The following is a 19,146-nucleotide window of genomic DNA, read 5'->3' as shown; positions in this document are numbered from 1 at the left end:
GCTCAGATGTACTGGAGTCTTTCCCAGTCAGAAGTGACCAGAGTGGCTCAGATGTACTGGAGTCTTTCCCAGTCAGAAGTGACCAGAGTGGCTCAGATGTACTGGAGTGTTTACCAGTCAGAAGTGACCAGAGTGGCTCAGATGTACTGGAGTCTTTCCCAGTCAGAAGTGACCAGAGTGGCTCAGATGTACTGGAGTGTTTCCCAGTCAGAAGTGACCAGAGTGGCTCAGATGTACTGGAGTCTTTCCCAGTCAGAAGTGACCAGAGTGGCTCAGATGTACTGGAGTCTTTCCCAGTCAGAAGGTGACCAGAGTGGCTCAGATGTACTGGAGCCTTTCCCAGTCAGAAGTGACCAGAGTGGCTCAGAGAACACTGACATTTTCAAGCCAGCTCGTCTTTAAGTGGTAATCCTCAAGATACTTGTTTTTAACTACCCAGTAGGGATGCACGATATTACATTTTTTTTGGCAGATAATAATCTGATGTGCTGATATTGTTTTGTTCTGTTTTGGCTGATTGCCGATGCTGATACACAGTATACACGCATTTCCCCAACCACCTAATTTCAGAGACAGGGAACATCAAGTCTCTCCTGTAGTGGAATTAAAACATGATTATGTCTACTCTTATCGTGAAGGCCCACTGGAAAATGCAGACATAAATACAAATGCTTTTCAACATGCCATCATTTTAGTATGTAAGATTTTCTTTCTCAGACAAACCTGTAAGATTCATCCTCTACAGGCAGCAAATTTGACCTATTTCACAAGTGTCAAAACAAAAACAATGTCATCTCTGCCCACAGATAATCAGACAATCCAGCATGTGGGCATATTTAAAGCGCCATTTCATCAGCCTGTTATAAATCGTCCCGAAATGTTCATTCTCGGGTCGATGCGGATATCCCATTTTAAAGCCTTTATCGGCCGATAGCGACGACGTGCCGATATCATCGTGCATCTCTGCTACGCGGGTAGCACGAAGGACGTGCAATCACATGATCCACAACAAAGCAAACAGACTGTGGATTTGAAATGGCACTGTTGTCTCTCGTTCTCCATTCGTCTACTTGAAGGACAGTTTCATAGGGACTCATACTCTCTCTCTCTCCCCCCCCCCCCATTCCTTAACACTCTCTCGCTGACTTCCAGACACAAACATCCCATCCCTCCCGCCGCCCCGTTCTCAGCTGGACACGGCGCCCCCGTGTGGCGTGGAGGTCAGAGTCAAAAGCTGTTCTTTCCCTCGCCTCCCGCCTGGAGAACCACCATCCAGCATCGCGCCATCTGTCGGAGCCGCTGGAGCCGAGGCAGCTACTTCCCTCGTTTCCAGCTGAACACACACACGCGCGCGCACACACACACACACACACACACACACACACACACGAGAAGGCAACACCCCCGCCTGACGCCTGGTCCCACCAAGACAGAGGTGTCTCTCTAAAGCCCATCCATAATGCAGCAGCACAGAGTACTGAACATAACAACTCCTCTCCCTGACAGGACGAGCACTTTGTGCTGTGTGCACCGTGTGCGAGGAGTGTGTGATGTTGCACACGGTGAAGGGGAGGGATTGTGTGCGCCATTGGATGTGTTTTTACACACACACACACACACACACACTTACACTTCCCTCCCCTCATTTACATGAGAAATATACATGAGAATGTTAGGCAGCGGGAGGCACTCTGCAGCCCTGCAGGGGGAAATCAACCACACTCCATCACTGGTCAACAGGAGGATAATATATACGGGACTCTATTCAAACTATACATCAAAACGGACCGGCCCACGATTTTGACCCGGCTCTCCCTTGGTGGACTGAACCATTAGGGGGGGGGGGGGGGGGGGGTAGTTAAGACTATCACCTGTCATTGCCTCTAATGGGTCCATTTACACTTCAGTGCTGATGTGAATGTGAGGAGGACACTGCTGCGCGCGCACACAGAGTGAGGTCTTACCTCAAAACATGGACATTTTGTACAAGTGTACTCTCTCTCTCTCACACACACACACACACACACACACACACACACACACACACACAGAGCAATCCATATTTCAACATGCGACCAAGTTGTCCTTAATTCCACCTGACAATCTCCTGCTGCATAATTCAAGCCGGGACTCCATTCTCCATCTCCCGCTCTATAAATAGCACGTGCGAACGCAGGACTCTCACACACACCGTGACCAAAAATAACTCGTCTACGCTGTTGGATCCCTCCAATCCCACCGTTGCTCATGAGGCGGAAAAATGCTCGCGCCATCGTCAACACGGAGCCAGGGAATCCTGCTCAGGCTGTGTCTGGCAGGTCTTAACCCATTGATACCTGATGCAGCATTCGCGTGTATATCCCTCATTTGTGTGTGTACCCCTTTAAGACCGCGAACCGCGTCACGCGGTCTTAAAGGGATACACACACAAATGCTGCATCAGGTATCAATGGGTTAAGGACAGCAATCCCCAGCAGGTTGGACTAATAGGTCAACAACACAGCTCATCGGTGTTAGCCTGATATTCAAACCGCATCGTCAATTCATAAACTCATAGCCTCTTGGTCTGAGATAGACTCTTCTCACGGGGGCCATTTTGTGTCGAAAAGGCAGGGTTAACACAGGTGCAAGCAAAACACTAATGAGAGTTTCAAACTTCCATGATTGGAATTTGGAAACCCTCATTAGTGTTTTGCTTGCACCTGTGTTTATTCTGCCTTTCCGGCACACAAAATGGCCCCCGTGAAAAGGGTCTATTGCGCTCACTTCAGAGCATTTCTATGTGGGGGCGGGGCTTCGGTCTTCCCTAACTCCCAAGATAAGATATAATAATATTATTATATTATTATTAGCAGTGGGAACCAGGGATACTGTGAGTAGCCTACTATTGCTACTAACAGTTATGCTAAAGTTATGCTACTATTGCTACTAGCAGTTATGCTAAAGTGTGTTAGCAAGGAGCACTGGAGCCAATGCTCTACCGGGGACATGTGAATAATGTTGGGCGTTCTCATCACTTTGACAGGAAGGGTGACCAACAGAACAATCTACCAAAAATTCGATGTATTCCTTCAATAAAAACACAAAACATAGTTCATGTATGAAACAGAGACGTGGTATATATGGGAATCTAAGGGCATGTTCACATTACAGGCAAATCCGATTTGCTGATAAAGTCATTAATCATCATTATCTTGATTGGTTTCCCAAATCTGATTTGGGAGTGTGTCCGCACTGCCACAATTCTGATTTCCAAGTCGGATCCGTGTGTCCAGACCTAAACAGCCTATCTGCATGGGTTGCTATGGTAACGACGTGGGCGTCAGTAAATACGTACGTTGGTGACGTGGTTTTCCTACGCAGAAGCACTTGATGCCGAGTTGCGAGTGACGTTCAAATCAGATGTGGTGGATCGGCGCGTCCGCACTGAAGTCACATCAGTCGAAAGCAGATTGGAAACTACCTCCATATGTGGTTTGGGACAAGTGACACAAATCAGACTTGGAGCGTCCAGACTCATGAAACCAATCTGGATAGAATCATTAATAGGTCAGAAAAATTCACAAATCAGATTTGGCCTCCTAGTCTGAACATGGCCTAAGAGCACGGGGACGACTGTCACATGCGAGCCTGTTCGTGTCTGGTTCTTCTCCCCTCCGTGTGGCTGTTGTGCCTCTGCTGGAGGCTTGCAGGCACTGAAAGGGCAGTGGTGAGAAGAGCAGAGCACGTCGGGGGTGTCTCACACAAGCTTCATTGACTTTCTGTGTGTGTTGTGTGTGAGCGCTCAGGCGGGTGGGATTTTGCAGAGTCCTGCCACGTTCGGTTCCCCCACCGACATCTCCAGCTACAGCGCTCCATTTCACCATCCGGCCCGGCTGACGTCACGCTCTCCTGCCTGCCGTGTGAAGGCCGGCTAATACTTCACCTCCAAGACCCGCGGAAAGAAACCGCCTCCACTTCTGTGACTGTGTGTGGTGTGTGTGCACGCCAGGTGCTATTAGTAATGCATCTCGCTGGTGAATCACAGCCAACTCTGAACATTTTCAACAGGTCCTGCACAAAATGGCCAGCAACCTATGCCTTAATAACATCTTTTTTTAAAAACGAGAGAAGAGATGTTCTTCACGGGAAACCCAGATGGCTCCAGATAGAACTGTGAGCTTGATGTGGAGAGTGAGACGTTGAACAGAAACTGAAGCAGGGTTTGACTGATATGGGTTCCTCAAAGCTGACACTGATAACAGCAGTGGATTCAAGCTGTAGACAGCTGATGTTTCATGGCAGTACTCAATAACTATCAATTAGCCATGTTTTGCAGGAGAGAAGAAAATGGGTACAACTGGTTGGGATCTACAAAAAAATTAATAAAATCTAAGCGGTCACATGGATTTGTAATTTTGTATAGGATCATTTCGGATCATATATTTTTAACATCTACTGTTATTTATTTTTCTGATAACTATGTTTATATTTTCCCCCTGCCTGTCTGAGAGCAACTGTAGCATTACTCAGTTTTCCCTCGGGGATCAACTAACCAACGCTGGGGGGTCCGTATGGAAACAGTGTTACTCGAAATGGTTAAAAGTTCAATCAATTTGGTCATTTAGTGGCGTTTTACTGCCATGTAACATAGCTAGCTAGCCGCTAACATTAGCCACAGTAGGCTGTGCACTGCGCTCTTAAAAGGGATATTTATCGACGAGATTTTTGCCAAGCTGGACCTGATTAGTGATTTGCTCCGTTCGCCCAGACGGGTGTCAAGCTGTCAGCAACAAGGCTGGGAGGATCACACCGGAAGAAAAACGCATAGGCATCATGGCCGCTAGAAATAAGGTGGATAGTCAATGTTAAACAGAGAGAGAGAGTCCTATCTGTTCTCAGTGGGAGTGTATTAGCTATAGTCAATGTTAAACAGAGAGAGAGAGTCCTATCTGTTCTCAGTGGGAGTGTATTAGCTATAGTCCATGTTAAACAGAGAGAGATAGTCCTATCTGTTCTCAGTGGGAGTGTATTAGCTATAGTCCATGTTAAACAGAGAGAGATAGTCCTATCTGTTCTCAGTGGGAGTGTATTAGCTATAGTCCATGTTAAACAGAGAGAGAGAGTCCTATCTGTTCTCAGTGGGAGTGTATTAGCTATAGTCCATGTTAAACAGAGAGAGTCCTATCTGTTCTCAGTGGGAGTGTATTAGCTATAGTCAATGTTAAACAGAGAGAGAGAGTCCTATCTGTTCTCAGTGGGAGTGTATTAGCTATAGTCCATGTTAAACAGAGAGAGAGAGTCCTATCTGTTCTCAGTGGGAGTGTATTAGCTATAGTCAATGTTAAACAGAGAGAGAGAGTCCTATCTGTTCTCAGTGGGAGTGTACTAGCTATTAGCTATAGTCAATGTTAAACAGAGAGAGAGTCCTATCTGTTCTCAGTGGGAGTGTATTAGCTATAGTCCATGTTAAACAGAGAGAGATAGTCCTATCTGTTCTCAGTGGGAGTGTATTAGCTATAGTCCATGTTAAACAGAGAGAGATAGTCCTATCTGTTCTCAGTGGGAGTGTATTAGCTATAGTCCATGTTAAACAGAGAGAGAGAGTCCTATCTGTTCTCAGTGGGAGTGTATTAGCTATAGTCCATGTTAAACAGAGAGAGTCCTATCTGTTCTCAGTGGGAGTGTATTAGCTATAGTCAATGTTAAACAGAGAGAGAGAGTCCTATCTGTTCTCAGTGGGAGTGTATTAGCTATAGTCCATGTTAAACAGAGAGAGAGAGTCCTATCTGTTCTCAGTGGGAGTGTATTAGCTATAGTCAATGTTAAACAGAGAGAGAGAGTCCTATCTGTTCTCAGTGGGAGTGTACTAGCTATTAGCTATAGTCAATGTTAAACAGAGAGAGAGAGTTTTATCTGTTCTCAGTGGGAGTGTATTAGCTATAGTCCATGTTAAACAGAGAGAGAGAGTCCTATCTGTTCTCAGTGGGAGTGTACTAGCTATAGTCAATGTTAAACAGAGAGAGAGAGTCCTATCTGTTCTCAGTGGGAGTGTATTAGCTATAGTCCATGTTAAACAGAGAGAGAGAGTCCTATCTGTTCGCAAAGGGAGTGTACTAGCTATAGTCAATGTTAAACAGAGAGAGAGAGTCCTATCTGTTCTCAGTGGGAGTGTACTAGCTATTAGCTATAGTCAATGTTAAACAGAGAGAGAGTCCTATCTGTTCTCAGTGGGAGTGTACTAGCTATTAGCTATAGTCAATGTTAAACAGAGAGAGAGAGTCCTATCTGTTCTCAGTGGGAGTGTATTAGCTATAGTCCATGTTAAACAGAGAGAGAGAGTCCTATCTGTTCTCAGTGGGAGTGTATTAGCTATAGTCCATGTTAAACAGAGAGAGAGAGTCCTATCTGTTCGCAAAGGGAGTGTACTAGCTATAGTCAATGTTAAACAGAGAGAGAGTCCTATCTGTTCTCAGTGGGAGTGTACTAGCTATTAGCTATAGTCAATGTTAAACAGAGAGAGAGTCCTATCTGTTCTCAGTGGGAGTGTACTAGCTATTAGCTATAGTCAATGTTAAACAGAGAGAGAGAGTCCTATCTGTTCTCAGTGGGAGTGTATTAGCTATAGTCCATGTTAAACAGAGAGAGAGAGTCCTATCTGTTCTCAGTGGGAGTGTATTAGCTATAGTCCATGTTAAACAGAGAGAGAGAGTCCTATCTGTTCGCAGTGGGAGTGTACTAGCTATAGTCAATGTTAAACAGAGAGAGTCCTATCTGTTCTCAGTGGGAGTGTATTAGCTATAGTCCATGTTAAACAGAGAGAGATAGTCCTATCTGTTCTCAGTGGGAGTGTATTAGCTATAGTCCATGTTAAACAGAGAGAGAGAGTCCTATCTGTTCTCAGTGGGAGTGTATTAGCTATTAGCTATAGTCAATGTTAAACAGAGAGAGAGAGTCCTATCTGTTCTCAGTGGGAGTATATTAGCTATAGTCAATGTTAAACAGAGAGAGAGTCCTATCTGTTCTCAGTGGGAGTGTACTAGCTATAGTCCATGTTAAACAAAGAGAGATAGTCCTATCTCTTCTCAGTGGGACTGTACTAGCTATAGGCCATGTTATGGAGCCAGAGCAGAGACCCATAAAGGCCGGCTGCGACAAACCTCAACACCCACCAATTCCCTTCTCCCCATCTCCTTCATTTCCTCACTTCTTCCTGTCTGTAAGAGGATTTCATGATTGATTTGTCCTCCTCTGCCTCTGTTCTTCCCCTCTGCTTCTTCTTCTCTCCTCCTCCTCCTCCTCCTCCCTGAACATTTCTGGAGGACGAGCGAGAGCTGAGTGATCGCTATCTTCCCCGACACGACACTATCCACTCCATGTCAAGGACGGGAAAAAAAAGAAAAAAGAGGAATGGGCAAACATCCAGAAGATATCATCTACCTGGGAATTAATAAACAGGGAATTTATTATCTGCCAGCGACCCGTAGTACTGCCCCCCGGGGACGAGAGGCGGCATTGTCCTTTATCGGTCTCTGGGATGAAACTGGTGGAAACGCGTCAATACGCGCATAGAGTATAGAGTATAGAGTGTGTATCAAAATCAGAATCAGAATTCTTTTTATTTGCCAAGGTACTAGGAATTAGTCTTGGTGTGGTTGGTGCTCGACTAACATTGATAAGAACAAATATACAAGACATAAACAAATAAGATATAAAGGATCTTAAGATATTAAGCATACAATTCTATATCCAGGGCACAGCAGGGTTCAACTGATACAGATATTTTTGGTTTTGATTTTGACGATGAACGGCATTTTGTGCTGCTATTCATTACCTTCAAATGTGACCCTTTTCATGCAGCAAAATAATAAAATAATAAAAGAAACTAAAAAATAAAATCATTCCAAGTATTCAATGTTTTCCCCCAAATTTTCTATTCTTCTCGGGGTGGATTGGAAAAATCCTCTAAGACAGCACTTCCACCACGCAGCACTGAAACTCTCCACCCAAACCCTTCAGAGCTAAGGAGGCAGAATATTGAGTTAGTGCCCCGTGAAGTCGGGGGGCAAACCGGTTTAATTGGATATTTTGCAGCGAGGACAGGGGGCTCGCGTCAAGGAGGAGCATCTTGAGCGGTCCAAAAAGAGGGGAAACACGAGAAAGCACTTTGCAAATAATGTGAAAATGTCCCACCTCTTTGAAGCAGGGCGAGGGGTTGCGCAGCTGCTCCAGCATGGCCCACTTGACGGTGGCCTGGCGGATGTTGCCGTCGTACTCGCGGGAGCTCTGCGTGCCGCTGGGCGTCCCGCGGGAACGCTCGTACCCCGGCTCGTTGAAGTAGGGCTCGGCCACCAGGATGAGGGACTGCACCGACACTAGCACCTAGAGGGCGGCGTGGAGGGGAGGAAGAAACAACACACAGCAGGGGTGAGCAGATTTGTTGGATTTTACCAAATTATAGAGGGTTTTTCTCCATGTCAAATTCTGTGACTTTTGAGTGAAATGTGATCAAATGCTCTTCTTTCGCCGTCTAAAAACGACACAAAATTCCAAAATATTCCAGGAATTTCATGACTCGTGGGAAGGGAACACAGTTCTAAGCCTAACAAGACATTTGCACTACCTTTAGCGAGGTAAGTATTAGGGGTGGCAAGACGCGTCGATCTACATCGACGCATGATCGATTCAGTGATCACCGATCCAACTGCATCGATTCACAATGAAAACATCGATATTAATCGCTATGACCCGCCATAAAAGAAATAAACATGCTTTTATTTTGGAATCTTATTAAAAAGAATAGATTCTTTTGAATTTAAATGTCTAAGTGCTCAACAATAAGATTGTCAAATTATATTTGAATTGCTTTTTGTTAATTGATTGTTTAACAGATTTTGGGCGTATCGTCTAATATCGATCACAGCTGCCTGAATCGAACTGAGTGGAATCGCATCGTATCATGGCAGAATTTGTGTTATCGGCAAAAATCGCATCGTTGTCAAATGAATCGAGATCGGATCGCATCGTCATCAAACTTGTGATTCCCATCCCTAGTAAGCAGTAAGCACGGGGGTTGAGTGGAGAGAGAGGTCGAGGAAGGAACCCCGCCGGGGTGACGAAGGGTTTGTGACAACGAACACGCCCCAAAGAAGAACCAAGAGAAAAGGATGGAATTAAGAAAGTGAAGAACGAGTGTGGGAGGAGCCGACAGAAGCAAGGTGGGCGAGGTTGTGTGTGTGTGGAGGTTGTGTGTGTGTGTGTGTGTGGAGGTTGTGTGTGTGTGTGTGTGTGTGTGTGTGTGTGTGGAGGGGACACTTGACCTAGGCCTACAAATGAGCTTGCTAGCGGAGGACACTGAGGGAGCGTCTGACAAAAGCAAAAGGAATTTTTTTTTGGCCCTGTAAAAAAAATCTAACCTTCCATATATCTTTATTAACGGCTCAATTAATGCCATGGCCTGTCTCAAGGAGAGCGGGGACGCATCTCCTTCCATTCCCGGGCCCATACATTACCAACAATGACAAGCCGGGGGGTTGGAGGAGCCCCTGCCTGCCGGGCCCGTGCCCGAGACTTGCCCTTGAAGGCGCTCCAGCGTGACCTTCAACTCTCCTGTGATCCATCCGCCCGGCTTGAACTGCGTTGCCAGATTTCAGAACCGATATCCACCGCCGGCTGATAACCACTCGGTCCCCAGCCCCACACCCCCCTCTCGCCTATTCACCATCGCCAACCCCCCGTATTTTCCATTATCGATCCGGCAGACACTAACTGGAATGATAATCAATGGAGACATCTCTATGAACTCTCCAACCCTGCAAATGAGGGAATTATATATAAAAAAAAAGAGAGGGAGCCAGCCATTTCCAAGGACCGGGGCTCGCTTGTTGCTGGATCGATATACATGGAAAATGAGAGCAGGCGTGTGCGCGGCAAACGATAACATGTTTTATGAAGGGGTGTGTGGGCGTGTGTCAACACTCCATGTGTGTGGGCTTTGCCATTATGCTCGTGTTAAGCACTTGGGAACCGACCGAAGCGATGTTCCCCAGTCTGTTGATGAAAGAGACTAGGTCTATGCCAGTGGCTGAATGACGACTGGGTGACAGTGACTGTGTGCCCGCCCCCCCAGACTGCTCTCGTCTTGTATTGTCGACTAAAAAGGAGATTTATGGCTCTATTATTCTAATGGATACTCCCCCCCCCCGCTCCACCCCCCGCTCTCCACACTTCCTCCAGCCTAACAGACACTTGTGGACAGACTAATTGCTAGCCAGGCTCTACCTCGTCGCAGCTGAAAATACCACCACAATGGCACACGTAACACATTCAAGTCAAAGAGAGGGTGCGTCGTGTCAGGCTTTGCTTTTAAGAAAGCTGTATTCTGAAGAGAGTATAGAGAGGCAAAGTGAACGTCACTCCCTGCTTCAGAACTGTACCAGAGATTTTCTTCCGCAATTTATTTTCCCATAGACATTTTGTAAAATGCTTATAAAAAGAGTTTTACTTGGGCAAACCAAACGGTTCAGCTATATTTAGAATCGGGAGAGACCATAGAACATTTCACTCAGACCAAAACTTTAAAAAACTACATCGAAAAAATATGTTCTTTAAACCAGAATTTCTTTACGTTTTGGTCTGAGTGAAATGTTGTGCAATCTCTCCTGTTTCTAAATATATCTGGACCGTTTGGTTTGAACAAGTACAACTATTTTTATAAGCATTTTACGAAATGTCTATGGGAAAATGAATTGCGTATGAAAATCTCTGGTACAGTGCTGAAGCAGGAAGTGACGTTCACTTTGGCTCTCTAGTTCATCAGGGACACAAGACAGTATTTTCAGTCACAAGTAAAAAGTGACAATGTCCGAGACCTTGACAATGGAGGGCTAAACTTATAATTGAACCTAACTCTGTGTTCAAGATGAGTGATGGGTGCCAGCGCGACACACCCTGCAGGTTCAAATGATACCACAGCGGCTTGGTTTGATTAACACTCACAGACTGTCACCCAGGATAAATAATAGCTTGACTCCAAGGAAGATCCTTGATGATATTTGTCAAAACACCAAGACTATTAATCCAGAGCCACTGGCAGCGCAATGACAGGGCAGTCATCAACTAGTGCTTTCGGCCATTTGCTTTTGCTTGCTTGAAAGACTTACGGCTCATTTAAACGCGTTAAATGCGTCCGTTTCAAACGGTGTAATCGTCACTGCCCACGTACACTTTCGTGCGTCTTTCACGTTGGTATCATGTTAAAGGAACACTCCGCCCATTTTCAACCAGCTTTGTATCATTAGAACATCAGTAGTATATCAGAAAACTGTAAACTGTTCTGAAGTCTGTCATTTAATTTGACAGTTATTGAGTGTTAAAGTGTGGACCAGTGACATCACTGGTCCACACTAACTCAAATTAATAACTCATTAACTCAAACTAGATGACGGTTTTGAAGTCATTCATCTAGTTTGACAGTTATTGAGAGGTGATTTGAGTTAATGAGTTATTAATTTGAGTTAGTGTGGACCAGTGATGTCACTGGTCCACATTTTAACACTCAATAACTGTCAAATTAAATGACAGACTTCAAAACAGTTTACAGTTTTCTGATATACTACTGATGTTCTAATGATACAAAGCTGGTTGAAAATGGGCAGAGTGTTCCTTTAAGCAATACATCCACCAGTGGGCAGTAGAGAGTCAAATGGGTGAGTGTGTGTGTGGTTCTCCTGCATTTCGTGCATATCCGTAAGCTTTCAGAGGACGGACAGAAATACGCACAAAATGAACGCAGAGTACGGACAGAAAGCTCCGTCTGTCTCCGTCTCGTATAAATGGGCCTTTAAGGCCACCGATCCATTCAGACAGGCGACCGTCTTACCTGTAGAAAGCTTGAGGTCATTGGGTTCCATTTCTCCTCTGGTCTCCCATGCCAGGTGTTGAGGATACTTAAACATACCTGAGGAAGAGCACAGGAAAGGGCATAATAACCAACATTAGCCCAATGAATTTGACACCTTTCATGAACTGTCCCACCTACAAGTGCAAAATGGACCAGTGGGTTCTTGGTCTGTATTAACCCATTGATACCTGATGCAGCATTTGTGTGTGTATCCCTTTAAGACCTGCGAACTGCCTCACGCGGTCTTAAAGGGATACACACACAAATGAGGGATACACACACAAATGAGGGATATACACACAAATGCTGCATCGGGTATCAATGGGTTAAGAGTAGAAACAGAGCGCGGCCTCAGCGCACTCCTTCCTAGCATCGCTCGCCACGCCAGCTGAACTGGCAGTGCTCATTCCTACTCTGTCCTCATCGTCCTCCTCCTTCATCTCCGCCCGGTTATGAAAGATCTGCGTTCTACTCACTTTGCCGTCATTGTAGAGGTTAGGGTTGAAGCGCACGCTGTGTCCACCGGTGGTCTCCAGGTTGACCAGCGGGGGAGAGTTGGGGTAGTCCTGGGGGAAATACACGTCAAACTCGAAGCAGCCGTTGGCGTACGGGGTGTCGGCTGGGCCCGTGATGAGAACCTGGCAAAACAAAGAGGACAAAGAGGCCTAAGACAGGGTAGTTATTACTCACATGCTGAAAGGGGGTTCATTGAAGAAAGGGTTGATAATATTCAATATGGGTAAAAAAAAACAAAAAAACAAAAAACAGGGCGAGCAGGAAAAAACATTAAAGGAACACTCCGCCCATTTTCAACCAGCTTTGTATCATTAGAACATCAGTAGTATATCAGAAAACTGTAAACGGTTTTGAAGTCTGTCATTTAATTTGACAGTTATTGAGTGTTAAAGTGTGGACCAGTGACATCACTGGTCCACACTAACTCAAATTAATAACTCATTAACTCAAATCAACTCTCAATAACTGTCAAACTAGATGAATGATGAATGGTTTGACAGTTATTGAGAGTTGATTTGAGTTAATGAGTTATTAATTTGAGTTAGTGTGGACCAGTGATGTCACTGGTCCACACTTTAACACTCAATAACTGTCAAATTAAATGACAGACTTCAAAACAGTTTACAGTTTTCTGATATACTACTGATGTTCTAATGATACAAAGCTGGTTGAAAATGGGCGGAGTGTTCCTTTAAGGGCGAGCAGGAAAAAAAACATGAATGGGGAACTGGTGACAAGCCCCTTTCAGTTTTTTACACAGCCATGTAATTAACAATAAAGCTCCAAGAGTTAGTAGAGAGAAAGAGACCATTTCTATCTTCCCCTCGTGGCATTTATAGCAAAATCCAATTTATTTCCTCACAAAATTAGATTAGCTCATTAATCAGAGAAACACAAAGACCTGAAAAACAATAGTAACATTAGGCTGAGCATTACGAGAGCCCTGAGATATAGAAATCTATAGAAAAGGCTAATTGCCGGCAGAAAGCGGGAACTTGAAATCCCAATCCATAATTACAGTATAATGCTCGAGCCCACTAGTGGTTAGTAATTTGCTGAAGATTTTTTCACCTTTGAAATTTATTATCTGAGCTTTTTATACAAGTATGTTCAAAGATAAACATGAGTTTTGCATGTATTTCAAGGTTTGTTTGTTTTAACAGTAGTAGAAATACACCAATAGTAGGGTTGTCAAAAGTATCGATAGTATCGGAAAGTATAAATACTGAACATTTGAATCGGATACAATACTCATTTGCAACAGGTATCGATAGTATCGATAAGTATCAATACTAACATGTTTAAATGGATACAATACTCATTTGCAACAGTTTTGATACCATCAGTGCTTTCTTTTAATGAAAAATCACAGATTTTTTCCCCTCCCCATCATTGGGTATCTGTTGCTTCAACAAGCTAAACGTGTTCTGGTGGCTAGAGCAGGGCTAATCTGCTGTCTAAATTCAAGTTAAATAAAAGTTTGATCAGGTCCTAGATTATGGAGAAGTGCGCGTCTGTCCGTCCATCTGTCTTCATTTTTATGCCTCTTGATGTGTCGTCGTCCCCCCTTTCCGTGGGATTGAGTATCGATATTTTCCTGGGTATCGGTATCGAAGTAGAAATTCTAGTATCGTGACATCCCTAACCAATAGTATCTAGTATCGGTAGCAATCCAGAGGCCATAGTATTGGTGCTCATCTGTGCGGGTGAAGCTGCAGATACTTTTGACACCCTGGGCTGTGTAGCGTGACTAAATACTTTTCCCGGCGGGAGGGAAAATGTCTGCAGTGTGGAGATTCTTTGATCTCAGTGAAGCTGTGAAGTCCCAGCTGTGCCAAGCTAAGGTGTATGGCAGTGTTGAGAGTAGAGGTGATGCAGCTCCCCACAAGCCAACCGGAGACAGAAGAATACCAGCCTTCAAAATAAAAGTGTTTTGGTTTATTCTGGCTGGTTTGATGCCATTGTAAATAAGAATCGGTTCTTAATGACTTGCCTGGCTAAATAAAGATTCAATAAATAAAATAAAAATTGATGCTGGCAGGCAAACCAGTTGTGAAATCTATAATTTTATTTGACTTGATAGAGAATTGTTACATGATTTTTTTTTGCATGTTTTAATCAGATGAATAACTTTCTTGTCATTCTTATTGAACAAGCCAATACAAGGAGACATGAATCTTAATTGAGCCGTACTGGGATTGGTACTTATATCAGCTGACCTGCTTAATAAAGAACTCATACTTTATTACTGTACTAGTCTCTAGGTTAGGAGTGAGGTTGGGCACATTTTCTCATTTTCTTCTCTGCGTGTTCTTCTTTAGAGAGCCTTTGTATTGGCCATGCCCATCTGAATTAGGGGTGTCAAAATGAATCGTTTAATCGATGCATCGCGATGCGGACGTGTGAATCGAATCGAAGACAGATGAATCGTTTATGTCTAAATTTCTGTTGACATTCAGATTTCAAAGCACTTTCTAAGTAAAAAAAGGGAGTTGATATTTATCTGACTGCTTGTACCAATTGATGAAAAAGTAGCCACGTGCAGTAATAATACAGAAAATTGAGGATTTGATACTTGGAGCTGTATCGAGAGGCATCGTGGAATCGAATCGAATCGTTGACAGATGAATCGTAATCGAATCGTGAGGCCAGTGAAGATTCACAGCCCTAATCTGAATGCTGGAGGGAAATCCTTTGACATGTTCTTCTTCCCTGCAGACCTCCCCTCTGCTTTCTTCTCTCTTCATCGGTCTTCCTTTTCCTGGCTCGCTGATCAGAGGATCTTCTCTGGAGCAGCAGGGTTATTAGCTAGTCACAGGTATTCAGGCTCAAGGACGGTGTGCCCGATTAAAGAGGGGGCCTGTGATTTTCCACGAGAGCCGGCTCTGATGATAGCAGCACTACCGGTAATCTGGCCTGAAACCCACTGCACTGAGACCTTGTTCCCCGTGCATTTGGCACTCAGCTTTTTGTGCATGTTTGTATTTATTGTCAACCGAAAGCCCGCTGAAGATTTTGGGGGTGCGCTGTGTGGGAAACCGACAAGGGCGACTTGACAATTTGTGGGCTTAGAAAGGGAGGGATGGAGGTAAAGACTGGTGGGGAGAAAGCTGGTGTTCTTTTGTCAACAAACATGGTGTCCCGAGTGAAACCCGAGGCCATCTTTCTCAACAGGGAACCCAATGGAAGCAGGTAGAAAGTAGTGAGACAGGGTGAGGGTAAAGGACAGAAAGAAACAGAGCACACGAATATCTCTGAATCCCTGAATCGATACAAGAAATAACAAGCAGCTGGTTCTTTTTACTCTATGTGCAACAAGCATTGTAGGGCGAAGGAGCCATTCTGGCGGGACGTGTGTGTATACGCGTGTTCCTCCTGGAGAAAACGAACATGCTGAGACCGCTGTCTGAACCAGCACACTGGGGGGGGGGGGGGGGGGGGGGGGGTTGGAATGCTAAGACGACTCGGCTAACCGTGCGCACAAGATTTCTGGAGGGCGTCCAGCAGCACTCATGCGGTAAATGTATTTTGACGTGAACATTCAGAGACACCAACACTTCACAGAGCACTTCCCCACAGAGTGAGGTAAATCTAGAGTCGATGCCTTTTCAAAGACTCTTTGAGGACCCAGAGAAGCACTTTGGACACAGGAGTACGGACGGACCCCTCACAGGTCAGGAGATTCCCGCTGGTTTCAGATCAGCCACTGTCCTTTTTCTGCTCGTGCCCGTCCGTAAAGGGACAGCTCACCCTAAAATCCAAAATAGATATTTTTCCTCTCACCTGTAGTGCTATTTATACATCTACTGTATATCGTTTTGGGATAGTTGCCTGAGTTTTGGAGATATTGTCCAGAGAGTTTCTGCCTTCTCTTGAATACAATGCAACTGGATGCCACTCGGCTTGTGATGCTCGAAGCACCAAAAAAATACATTTGAAAAATTCAACAGCATTTTGTCTCTTTCCAGAAATCATGACCTGGTTACTCAAGAGACAGACTTTGTTGTGAGCAGTTTCATGTAGGAACTATTTTCTTTTGCAGTCTCATGTAGGAACTAGCTAGCAGCTAGCGGGTGTAGTTTGGTAGTATAGTAAATAGTTCCTCCATGAAACTGCTCATAACAAGGTCTGTGGATTATCTCGAGTAACGGGGTCATTATTTCTGGAAAGAGACATTGCTGTTGAGTTTATTAAATGTATTTCTTTGGCACTTTGAGCACCACAAGCTCGAGTGCCATCCAGTTCCATTGTATTGGAGAGAAGGCAGAAACTCTGCGGCCGATATCTCAAAAACTCAGGCAACTAACACAAAAATGATATAGATGGATAAATAGCACTACAGGTGAGAGGGAATATATGTATTTTAGGGTGAGCTGTTCCTTTAAGGCCAGGGTGTACTCGCTGCGGAAATGAATGTCCGTAGGTTTGGATCAACACAAAAAAGGAGACGTTTTTGTAAAAAAGAAGGAAGGGCCATTTTGACTTTGCACACAGTGTGAACAGGCTTGGCTTGCTGGCTGAACTCAAATTCACACCAGGCCCCACTGGATGATTGAATGCAATTGCTCCAAAATATACCATGATCAGTTGTGATCAGTGTTGGGCAAGTTACTTTCAAAATATAATATACTACATATTACTAGTTACTTTAATTTGAAAGTAATATGTTACTTTACAATATTACTGTCTGTGTAGAGTAACTCGTTACTTATTACACTACTTTTGCATTACTTCCAGCAAAATAACAGCAGTTGCAGCAGTGGTTATTTGCTTAAAAACACACAATTTGATTAGGAAATTATTGTATCTTTATTTAAATATGATAGAGTACTGTATTCATCCCCGTAGGGAAATTCTGGAACCCGGAATATGTGCTTTGATTAAAAAAAAAAACTAAATTTGTAACGTGTTACTTGACAAAGTAACTGCTATAACATTACTGAAATCCTATTGGTAATAAGTTATATTACTGAGTTACTGCTAAAAGTAATATATTACATGGAATATGTTACTTTTGTAATGAGTAACCGCCAACACTGGTTGTGACGTGTTGAGGGAAAAGCGTCCGTTTCTTTTTCAGGTTCATTGTCTTTGTTTCCATGGCAACATCTTGTGGTGAAACGGCACGGCTTTCTAAATCCTCGTATTCCCTCGGCCACCTTTGCTGCTCTTCCAGCACAGCCGGAGGAGCAGCAGTTTTTCTCACGTGTATTTCCAATTTCCTGCTTACGATCTCTAATCGTCCCGCGTCCGTCCCCCCAACTGTCAGTGAACAAACAACACAAAGCCACAGCTTTGTGTGCGGTGACGTGTTCCAACTGGGTTTCTATTTGGGGAGAGTTCGACTCCGTTGTTAAGTGTACTGTCGCCTTTATTTAGAGTCAATGAGTGCGTTTACATGCACACAATAAACTGATAACTGTGAATAATCAGTTTATGGCAATAATCAGATTTCTGCGTTTACATGCACTTTAATAATCCGACAATAGGAGAAACCCGGGTTTACATGATTCAGTCAATTAGTCGGATTTCTCTCCAGAAAGGCAGCATTAATTCCGGAATAAAACAACAGAATATAGCTGCAAAATGCAAAATCACATTTTCCTAATTTATTTGTCCAGCGCAGAGGATGGTTTAGGTGAAAATTAGGTTGTGTATCTCGTCTACTTTACTAAAATTGGAATAGGCGTCGCTTTGGAAGTGCATGTGTCAATAATGTAGCGTGGGGAAAGGTGGAGTATTATGGGATAGCTAGTAGGGTGTATGTCTAACTGTATCTGTCTGTTATGTTGTTCTGTGCATGTGGGATTTGGGGTTTTGGAGTGGCAAGTGAAGGGAGCATAGGGCCAGTGGGTGGAGACTAGGGGGGAATGGTCGGGAGAGCTGTGTGAAGCTGGAAGAGAGCAGACGTGCTGGGGAGAGCTAGGCTAGGCTAGGAGAAGCTAGCGAGGTGTTGGCGTGCCTGCCTTCATGTGTGTCTGTCCGTTCGCTAAATAAAGAGTTTGATAAGCCAAAGGATCTGCCTCGGTGTGCGCCTCATTCCGCCACAATAATATTTCCAACTTTACCGAGCACACAGCACAGAGGCAGGCAGGTGAGGTGACTTAAGCACGTCAAATGTTCATGACCCACAACGTGTGTTGAATTGAAATACTGTAGCCTACCTGTCAGAAAACGGACAGAATTTGTCACGGATTTTAACGTTATGTGTGTGTTGTGTTTTGAATGACTCTGTTGTCTGTAGGCTACGTCATTCTATTTGCAATCCGAGACAAATATTCGTCCCCTCCTGTAGAATATCCACATTTCAACATAGCGCAGTGCAGCAGTGGTGCCGTTACAGGGACACCGGCTCTGTGCGGGAAGAGAGAGTAGAGCTCCCCGCTCCGCTCAGCCAGCGGCTCCGTGCTCACCGTCATCTCGCCAAGCCGGCTGTGGTGCGCTGTGGCCGGGGGAGAGACCGGCATGCCGGTGAGAGAACCGGGAGGAGAGCCGAGGGGCCAGTGAGTGCAGCGCGTCTCTCCCTGCCTCTCACACGCTCCTGTGCTTCTTTCTCCTGCAAGTCGTACATGCGCAGATATATAAACCCGAAAGAAACCCGGTTATGCTGGATACATGCAGAGAGAAAACCGATTATTGCCCAGAAACCTAGGTGTGTTTATCGGTTTATTCATAACCCGTTTATGACCATAAACGGATAAAGCTTATCGGTTTATGCTGTTTACATGACCATTTGAATAATCAGGTAA

General features: G+C 44.5%; 1 protein-coding gene across 1 annotated transcript in view; it reads right to left on the bottom strand.

The window, feature by feature from the left end:
• Positions 1 to 19,146, bottom strand: part of birc6 (baculoviral IAP repeat containing 6) — a gene marked incomplete at its 5' end in the record, with an annotated part of 179,405 nt that overhangs the window by 13,347 nt on the left and 146,912 nt on the right. Inside the window, 3 exons of the mRNA XM_083651107.1 lie at positions 8,173 to 8,361; positions 11,861 to 11,938; positions 12,358 to 12,519. Coding sequence (XP_083507233.1) covers positions 8,173 to 8,361; positions 11,861 to 11,938; positions 12,358 to 12,519 — 429 coding nt within the window. The remainder of the gene's footprint in view (positions 1 to 8,172; positions 8,362 to 11,860; positions 11,939 to 12,357; positions 12,520 to 19,146) is intronic.

Source organism: Poromitra crassiceps (assembly GCF_964638095.1).
Source record: "Poromitra crassiceps genome assembly, chromosome: 14".
Lineage (NCBI taxonomy): Eukaryota > Metazoa > Chordata > Actinopteri > Beryciformes > Melamphaidae > Poromitra > Poromitra crassiceps.
This window is presented reverse-complemented; position numbering and strand designations above follow the sequence as displayed.